Source organism: Sminthopsis crassicaudata, chromosome 3, assembly GCF_048593235.1.
Source record: "Sminthopsis crassicaudata isolate SCR6 chromosome 3, ASM4859323v1, whole genome shotgun sequence".
Taxonomy (NCBI): domain Eukaryota; kingdom Metazoa; phylum Chordata; class Mammalia; order Dasyuromorphia; family Dasyuridae; genus Sminthopsis; species Sminthopsis crassicaudata.
The window spans coordinates 604,466,671-604,476,158 of record NC_133619.1 but is presented as its reverse complement, the minus strand read 5'-3'; the positions used below and the strand labels follow the sequence as shown (position 1 = coordinate 604,476,158).

The following is a 9,488-nucleotide window of genomic DNA, read 5'->3' as shown; positions in this document are numbered from 1 at the left end:
AGCTCCCCACAGCCTCCACCACTCACGTTGTCAGAGGGGGGCCGCCGGGGCTCTGGGGCACGCAGGCTCTGGAACTCCGAGGACGGGGGGCACCATTTGGGGCTCGGGGAGACTAAACTTCCCAAGTTAGGAGCATGGGGGGGAAGTGTGGAGGAGGGGTGAAGAAAGCCTCGCAGGGGTGTCAGAAGTCAACAACCCGCCCATGGTGTTGAGTGAAGAGAACGGTCCCCAGCCCCCGAGCCCCGTCCCTTACCAGCCCCCAAGGACACGCAGGGAGCCCACAGTGGGCCACGCGGGGGCTCTGCCCATCCTCCGGCCTCCTCAGGTCATAGATGTCTCGGCTCACTTCCCAGCAGCGGCCCTGGAAGTGCGCGGGCCTCGTACACCAGGGCCTGGGAAGGGGGAGATCACGGCATTGGGGTCTTGACCCCCGCGGTGATCTTGCAGAGTTTACCCCTCCGGCCGCCTCTCCGGGGCCAGAACTAGGATCCCCGTGACCCTCCGATACGGAGTGATCACCCCGCCCTTCCGAACCCTTGTTTCCCTCACCAGTCCCTACATCCTCGGATGGGTCCCCATTCCTTTGCTAAACTTCTCATCCCCCCTCACTGACTCCTCTTCCCCGGGACCCATCTGCAGTGTGCCCTAGCCCCTCACTGAGCTCCCACCCTTATTATCGTGCCCTTAATGAGTCCCCAGCTTTTCACTGAATGCCCTCACTGAGCATGGACTCCCCCAGGAAGCCCCCATGCCCTGCTGGGAACCTCCATTCTCTCGGCTGAAGCCTGACTTGGGTATGTTATTGGGAGCTGCTTCCCAGGGCATCTCAGCGGGTGAGGGGAAGCCCTTACCCACAATGCCAGGCCCTTTACCCTAGACCCCCTCCCTTCCAAATCTCGGGAAGCTCCCTCTCCAAAGCCTCCTTTCCCCTCGGCTCCTCCTCCCCCCTCACGTCCCTGTCACAGAACAGGTCCTGGGAGGCAGTCGGGGGTGGAAAGCTCCCGGCCTTACCTTGGGCTCCCCCGGCTTCTCCACGGTGGGACAGCCCTGTAGAAGTGACAAAGTAAAGTGGGGACAGAGAACAGAGGAAAGGCCAAGGAAAGGACAGGAAGGGCCATCCCTTTCGGGGCTGACCCCTAGAGACAGTTTCTTTTGACCTTTCACCTCTTTCACTTTGATCATTCCTTCATCCAAAGTGAATATTCCCACAGTCAGAAATGACCATCTCAGCTCCCCCACTGTCCCTTCGGACAGTGCTCCCCTTCCCTTCTCCTCTCCCTCCTCTCCATCCCTCTTGGTCTGATGGTCAAGCTGTGTGTCTCTTCAGACCCAGGGCTCCCTGACAGGAGGGGACAATGACTGAGCCGAGCTCGTGGGTCGCTGCTCTCTTGGTCTGGGTCTCACCAGTCTCAAAGGCTTCAGGGAGCTGACACGAGGGTCAGAAGCCCCCCAGGCTTCCCAAGTAGGATAGATGCCAGGCTCCAGGATGCAGGGAACCCCAGCGTAGTAGGGCTTGGAGTACAGCAACCACCTGGGGAGAAGCAAGAGTGACCTTGATGCGGTCCCCACAAAACACAGAAACGGGGGGCTGGGGCTGGAGGAAGATCACGGGCAGAGGGGGAGATACTGGGGCTGAGAGAAGCCACCTCGCTATGTCCCCTGCGTTCTTCTCTGGGTGGGAAGAGAACGAAGTCCTCCCTGTCTTACCATCCAGCAGTGACAGTGACAGATGAGGCAAGTAAGGGCCGTCCCTGCCCCTGGGCATCTTCCAAGGCTTCCGTCAACTTCACCCGCACACCCTCGTTGCCTTCCTTTGAGAAGAGGCTGATCTCGGGGATGACATAGTTCTGCGAGGAGGAAGGACAGACAAGATGCTCAGCCTCGAGGGAGAATCTCCGGGCCTCCCTGGACTCTGGGTCTGGCAGGCAAAGGGATGGAGAAGATGCCTTCTGAAAGGTTCAACCGATTACTCATCTCCGCCAGCTCCTCAGGCTGACCAAGGGGACTAGGACCTGGCTCGGGGCAGGCCCCCACCAGGGCTGCCTGCAGTAATAACAATAGTTATTATTATTATGCATTCTTCCCGGCTGGCCCCCAGGCTTGGAATGTGCTCTGACCTCCTGGCTTCCTTAAGTCCCAGCCAAAATCCCCCCTTCTCCAGGAAGCCTTCCCAGCCCATCTTAACTCTAGCAACCTCTCCTGTTAACGATTTCCCATTGATCCTATATGTAGCTTGCTTTGCATAGACTTCTTTGTGTTTGGTCTCCCCCGTTAGACTGCAAGCTCTCTGAGGGCCTCCTTTTTTATCCCCAGTCTTAGCACAGAGCCTGACACAGACTGACCGCTTGACCATCGCTTTGATCCTCACATTTTCTCCAGGACAGACAAGACATCGTGTCTATTTTATGGAAACGATAACGAGGTTTATAGAGACGGAAGTGGTAGAATCAGGTCACCTAATTCCAAATTCAGCACTCACGCTGAATACCACGCTGTTCCATTTTACAGCTGAGAGGAAAATTAGGCTCAGAATGGGCAAGTGACTAGAATAAGGTCACACAGCAAGTAAGTGATAAGACCCTTTGTCTCCTTCTAACTAGAAAAATCAGTGTTCTTTCCATCCTAAAATTACACATTAAGTGCCTTGTTTGGGTTCTATAGCAAACTGCTTCAAAGAGGAGGAAGGGAGGGAGAGAGAATTTAGAATTCAGAAATTTAAAAATCAATATTAACTTTTTTTGTTCATATATAATTGAAAAAAATTTAAAATTAAGTGTTAAAAAATCATTTAAGTGTTGCTATGTGCCAGGAGGATAGAAAGACAAAAATGAAACAGTTGCTGCCCTCAAGAAGCTTCCATTCTAGTGGGAGAAACAACGTGCAGAGTAGAAAGGTCATGGGATCAGGTTTGTGAGGAACACATCACAGATTACTTGATGGCACTCTACAATTTGGCCCTAGTCTCTCCAACTTTATTTACACGACTACTCCCTATTTCCCAAACATATCCTTCATTTCCCTCCCCTGAGCCTTTGCTCGCTACAGTCCCTATTCCTGGAGCACCATCCCCTCCTCCAAGTTCCCACCCAAGTGATACATTTCCTAGATCCTCTTGCCTGAACAGGATCTTCCCTTCCTTGCCTTCCTGTACTAACTAGGCTGTAAGCTCTTTGAGGGGCTGCAGCCTTCTTCATGTCTCTCTCCACTACTACTGAGATCAATTTGGAATCAATAAAAATTGAGGAGAACCCAGCAGCTCTGCGAGGTACTACCCCCATTTTACAGAGGTGGAAAGGTCACATGGCTACTTCCAGAGACAGAATCAGCCTGGTTCTTTAGAATCCAAAGCCTTGACCACTTCCACTTTGCCACAAGCCCCTCCAAAAGCAAAAGGTTAAATAACTGATGAATAAGTAATGCCCTGCCCTGCCCCCTCCCTTTGTCTTTCACCTCAGAGCAGGAGGCTGGACACACTTGGGTCAGTCTGTTCCTGCTTCTTCCTCCTGCCCCAAACTCCCCCTGGTTTGTCTCTCGGCCGGCCCGGCCTAGAGCAGCGCAGATCTGCCTCCAGGCCCCTCAGCCCCTCACTGATTCGGGGCTCCCCGGAGGGGGAGATTTTGTCTCTGCCTGTCTAGAACACCCCCCCCCCCCCCCCCCCCCCCCCCGTCCTCCCAGGCTCTGTGGGGATGACGGTGGGGAACAGCTCCTGCCCCTCACCCCCATTAGGGTCCTTTACTCACCCGGACAATCCTCCTGAGGGAGCCCACGGTCACGGGACCCCCTGCTGTGCCAGACCTCCTGAGCTCCGTGTCCCCCTCGGGGAGGACCAGCTTCCGGCCCTGGAATCCAGGCTTCTCATACAGCAGCCACCTGAGGGCACAGGGGGTGCCTGGGAAGGGGCCCTTGACGTAAAGGGGCCTTCCACCTAAGCCTGACCCAGAGACCAAGAGACCCCCGTCCCAGGGCTGGCCGGTCCAGTTCTAGAGGGCCCACCCCCTCGTTTCTGCTAGTGCAGAGGCGGACGACGGCCTGTATCCTCCATGCCTCCCCCTGCAGAGTCCTGCCTGGGCAGTCAGTCAGAGCTCAGTCTCTAGCTATGGCCCCTCCACTCCCTTACCCTCCACGGAGCACCCGGAGGGAAGCCGGAGGGGGAAGCCAGCCTGTGGAATCAGTGACGTCATCCCAGACCTCCCGGGCTTGGCCCCGGCAGCCGGGCTCCGAGAAGAGGATGATCTGGGGATGAGAGAGGGAAGGTCAGATCCCTCCCAAGGGGTCACCGTCTCTCCCTGTGGCACCCCCGCCTTGCCCTCCCTCTGCCCCAGCCCGTTCCAGCCCGCTGGCCCTGCTGCCCTTCTCCCTGGATCACTGACCATTGATTCTCCTCTGCCTTCAATTATGCTCAGACCTTTAACCTTTCGGCCCCAAGCTCCCCCCAAGCTTGACCCCAGGCCCTCTGGCCAGGCCGATCCCTCCCCTCTCCAGCTGCACTAGTCCGTTCCCCTCAGCTCTAATCTATCCATCAATAAGCATTTATAAATGGTCCACTGTGGACCAGGCAGACCGAGGGATGACGGACAATCCTCCGCCAGCCCCATCCCTGCCCACAGGGCCCCACCCCCACCCCCCTGCACCCTCCATACCTTTCCTGGTCTGGTGTTTAGTTTTCCTTGTGGTTTCTCTTTCCAACTCTAGCCAGGTAAGGAAAGGAGACAAAAAAGGGATGTTCAGAAAGATCACTCTCAGGCCGGCGGCCCCTCTGACCCCTGACCCACTCCTCGGACCTGATGAAAACCCAACCCCCTGCCCCCGAAGATCATTATTACAATACAATCTCTATGGAACTAAAAAGTTAAGTAAGCCCTTTGTGAGAGATGGTAGAAATATTAGTATGCCCATTTTGCAGAGAAGAAAACTGAGATTCAGAGGGATGTACCTTCCCCAGAGAGTTGGTGATAGGCCCCGGATTCAAACCCAATCAAATGGGATCATGAGATGTAGAATTGAGGAATTGATAGTGATCTTAGAAATTAGAGTTTAATGTGGAGTCTATGAATTTATTACTCTGATAACTGTATGTCAGTATGGCAGGCCTTTGTTGTGGACTTAATTGTCATTTTGTGCATTGAAAAACATTATTCTGGGAAGGGGCCACAGGCTTGCCAAGGACGCCATTGCAGACAAAGGTTGAGAACGCTGGGTTTCGATTAATCTCTTCTTGGATCAGAGTGAGGGAAAAAGGTCACCTTGCCCAAGGTCACACAGGATGGACAAGACGGTCTCCACTTTGGAACCCTCACCCAGTGCATTTCCCACTCTCTTCCCTGAGATCTCTCCCACCCTCGACACACTGAAAGGACTTCTCCTTCTCCTTCCCGGCCTCTTATGGTCCTTTGTTCCATGGCCAACCAGTGCCCACAGTAGTACCTCCAACAATAAAAATGAGGCGGCTGGCAGATGCGGTGGAGAGAGCACTGCACCGGGCTCAGGAGGGTCTGAGTTCAAATCCAGCCTCAAACACTTTCTGCTTGTGTGACCCTGGACAATCACTTACTCTCTGCCTTTGTTTGCTTAGCTATAAAATGGTCATGATAACAGCACCTATTTCACAGGTGGTGTTGTAAGGATCAAATGAGAACGTATTTGCATGTGACATAAAATTTGCTTATAATAATTATAATAATATAAGATTTTAAAGTGCTGTTAGTGCTATGGAGTATTATTAAATAATTATTATTATTTTGTTAATTATCTTATTATTATCATTGAATTCTCTTACCCTGTCCTCCAGAAGTGGCCTGGAGCCCGTGGCTTCAGCCTGCAGCTGTGGCTTTCCTTGGCTGGACAGCAGGGGGATGCGTCCAGGGCCCTTCTCCAGGACCGGGGACGCCAGCGGTCTCAGGGAAGATAGTTTAGTCCCCAGAGAGGCAGGGAGGGCCACATCCCCTCCTCCAAACAGGAGGCTGCCCTCCAGGCGGGAGGGAAGCGCCCCCGCGGCCCCCCGCCGTGGGCCCAGCTCCGCTGCCTGTGGCCCCTGAACATCAGCCACGTGCAGCTTCATCATGTCCAGTGGGGAGCGGGCTTTCGGGGGCTGCCGGGAGGGTCGGGTGTCCCAGAGCAGTCCGGGCCCGGGGCTGGCCTTCTCCTGGCGCCGCTGAAGCTTCTCATCATCACTGAGATAGGGATTCTCGGGCTCCTCATCCGACTCCGGCTCCGGCTCTACCCTGAGCTCGGGCCCAGATCCTGGAGCCCACGTCGAAGCCTGGTCCTCATCGATGGCAGGCAGCGTGGCGTACATGGCCAGGTAGGAGGAGCGGGGTGCCCGGGGCAGTCTGTGGGTGCGCAGGATCTCGGGGGCCTCCATGTTCCGCAGAGTGTCCAAGAAGAGCTCCAGGTCAGCGGTCAGCGTGACTTCTTCTTCTTCTGCAGAATCCTGGTTGGCCGCTTCCTTAGCAGGGGCCTGGGAGGGCCCAAGCGGGAGGGAAGGCCCAGCCTCCAAGGGAGATCGGGCAGGAGAGTCTTTGGGCCCCGTCGGGACTTCAGTCTGTGTTGGAGGTGGGACAAGAGGGGTCACAGGGCCCGGGACAACCTCAGTCTTTGTCGGGGGTGGGACGAGAGGGATTCCGGGGCCCGGGACAACCTCAGTCTTTGTCGGGGGTGGGATTAGAGGGGTTCCGGGGCCCGGGACAACCTCAGTCTTTGTCGGGGGTGGGACTAGAGGGGTTCCGGGGCCCGGGACAACCTCAGTCTTTGTTGGAGGTGGGATGAGAGGGGTCACAGGGCCCGGGACAACCTCAGTCTTTGTCGGGGGTGGGATTAGAGGGGTCACGGGGCCCGGGACAACCTCAGTCTTTGTCGGGGGTGGGACGAGAGGGGTCACGGGGCCCAGGACAACCTCAGTCTTTGTCGGGGGTGGGACTAGAGGGGTCACAGGGCCCGGGACAACCTCAGTCTTTGTCGGGGGTGAGACTAGAGGGGTCCCGGGGCCCGGGACAACCTCAGTCTTTGTTGGAGGTGGGATTAGAGGGGTCACGGGGCCCGGGACAACCTCAGTCTTTGTTGGAGGTGGGATGAGAGGGGTCACGGGGCCCGGGACAACCTCAGTCTTTGTCGGGGGTGGGACGAGAGGGATTCCGGGGCCCGGGACAACCTCAGTCTTTGTTGGGGATGGGACGAGATGCGTTCTGGCAACTGAGACAACCTCAGTCTTCATCAGGGATGAGACAAGAGGAGCTCCAGGGCCCAAGACAACTTCAGTCTTTTGGGGGGAGGGGATGAGAGGGGTTCCAGAGTCTGGAACAACCTCGGTTTTTGTGGAAGATGGAACAGAATGTTCTCCAGAACCCAGGTCAATTCCATTCCTTTTGGTTAATGGGACAAGTGAAGGTCTGGGTTCTGGGACAACTTTGTCCCTTTTGGGGGATGGTACAAGAGGCGTTTCGGAACTCACGACAACCTCGCTCCTCTTGGAGGATGAGTCCTGGGGAGCTCCGGGGCTCAGGACAACCTCACTTTTCCCCTGAGATGGGGTCGGGGATATTCTAGACTCCAGGGAGAGCTCGACACTGGGGCCAAGGCACACTGGGAGCGGCTCTGGTGCAGTGGGAGTGCTGGGGCGCTGGGGCCCAGGGGAGGATGGAACTAAAGTTCTGTTGGGGGGGCCCTGCGAGGGAAGCTCAAGAGGAGTTGGGCTGATTCCAGACTCAGACAGCCTGGTGCTTGGGACTTCCCTCTCTTTGGGTGCACAGGCCTCCACAATGATACCAGGAGCTCTGAGGGGACTTTCTTCAGCCTTCCCAAATTTTGGCGGCTGTTCCTGAGTCCCTGGCACTCCCACCTGGCTTGAGGGGGACCCCTGGAACCTGGCGATGGCCTGGGGTAGCCGACTCTGCCTCAGGGCCTTGGCTTTGAGGGGATGGGTCTCGGAGGGTACTAGGCTGGTGAGGATTTCCAGGGCCTGGCTCCGACTGGGCGAGGGCGAGCCTTCAGGGCGGGGGCCTACCACAACAGCCCGCACGGTTCGGGCCACATGGCGGCCCCGAGGTAGCCCCTCGGGCCCAGTGGGCCCGATCACTAATGAGCTGCTACTGTTAGTCCGCCTCTCCACACGCCCCCCCACCACGGTGGTGGTGCGCACAGTGCGCGTCACCCGCCGCTCCTCAGAGCCCGGAAGCACTCCCCCGGAGGAGCCCAGGCCGGGGTGAGGGCTCGCCTCCCGGGGCCCGGCAGGGACACTGAGTCTTGCCATTTCTGCCTGGGGAATAGGGGCGCCGCTGTGGCCTTGGCCCCCGGCCTCCCTCAGCTTCCCCTGCTGCCTCTTCTCCTTTGGGAGCGGCGTGTACATCTTGGAGAAGATGGGCTCATGACTGACGAATTTCTTTTTGTCCCCTGGAGCCAGGTCCTCGGGGGGCTCCCTGGCCCTGATCTTGGCCCCCTGGGAATTCACAGTCTCTTCCTCACACGTGGTGACGCCATTGACTTCCTCTCGCTGGTAGGTATAGGAGTAAGACTCCTCCTGGGGAGCAGCCCCCCCGCCATGCGAGACCAGGGAGACCTTGTGGAAGCGGTGCCGAACCTCCTCCTGCGCGGGGGGCCGATGCCGCCAGGTCAGGGTGGTGCTCACCACGCGGGACTCCGGCTGCGGGCCTGCCTCCTCCATGCCGGGGCCGGGCACTGTGCCCCCGGGCACGGTCTCCTCACTGCTCAGCAGGCCCCGAGCCCTGCCAAGGACAGAGGCCACAGTCAGTCAGGGACTCCCCAGTCACTCCTCCTCCCTGACCCTCAGCTTCCCTGCCTAAACATGGTAATAACGGTGAGGGTGATGACATGGCCAACACCGACTCTTCAGACTGGCCCTTCTAGAAGTCATCTTGTCCACTCCCTGGCTCCAGGCCTCTCCCAGCTCTGAAGGCCGGGGGTACATATGCTCTTCCAGACATAGTTTTGCCTTATAATCAGGGCCTTGGTTTGTTCCTTATGTTGGGTTAGATTTAATGCTTTCCAAAGAGTCAGGCTGTGTTCTAAGGGCCTCCCAGCTCTGACCTCCTGGGTTCTAAGGGCCCTCCCAGCTCTGACCTCCCGGGTTCTAAGGGCCCTCCCAGCTCTGACCTCCTGGGTTCTAAGGGCCCTCCCAGCTCTGACCTCTTGGGTTCTAAGGGCCCTCCCAGCTCTGACCTCCCGGGTTCTAAGGGCCCTCCCAGCTCTGACCTCCTGGGTTCTAAGGGCCCTCCCAGCTCTGACCTCCCGGGTTCTAAGGGCCCTCCCAGCTCTGACCTCCTGGGTTCTAAGGGCCCTCCCGGCTCTGGCATCCTGTACATAGTACATAGTATGTAGTATATATACATACATATTGATATATCCAAATAAACCAATCTGTGTATCTATCCTTTTCTCTCTGGGTTAGTCTTTCTACCCATCCATCTCTCCATTTATGACTATATATTTCTCTCTGTGTCTGGCTAAGTAGCTACCATTTATCTGTCTACCTACTT

At 56.9% G+C, this 9,488-nt stretch overlaps 1 protein-coding gene across 1 annotated transcript in view; it reads right to left on the bottom strand.

Annotated features, from left to right (window-relative positions):
* The window catches only part of CRYBG2 (crystallin beta-gamma domain containing 2), a 43,228-nt gene that overhangs the window by 15,063 nt on the left and 18,677 nt on the right, over positions 1-9,488 (bottom strand). The window contains 9 exon segments of the mRNA XM_074302555.1: positions 27-112; positions 347-392; positions 1,012-1,047; positions 1,405-1,531; positions 1,708-1,847; positions 3,741-3,870; positions 4,118-4,233; positions 4,641-4,688; positions 5,777-8,717. Coding sequence (XP_074158656.1) covers positions 27-112; positions 347-392; positions 1,012-1,047; positions 1,405-1,531; positions 1,708-1,847; positions 3,741-3,870; positions 4,118-4,233; positions 4,641-4,688; positions 5,777-8,717 — 3,670 coding nt within the window.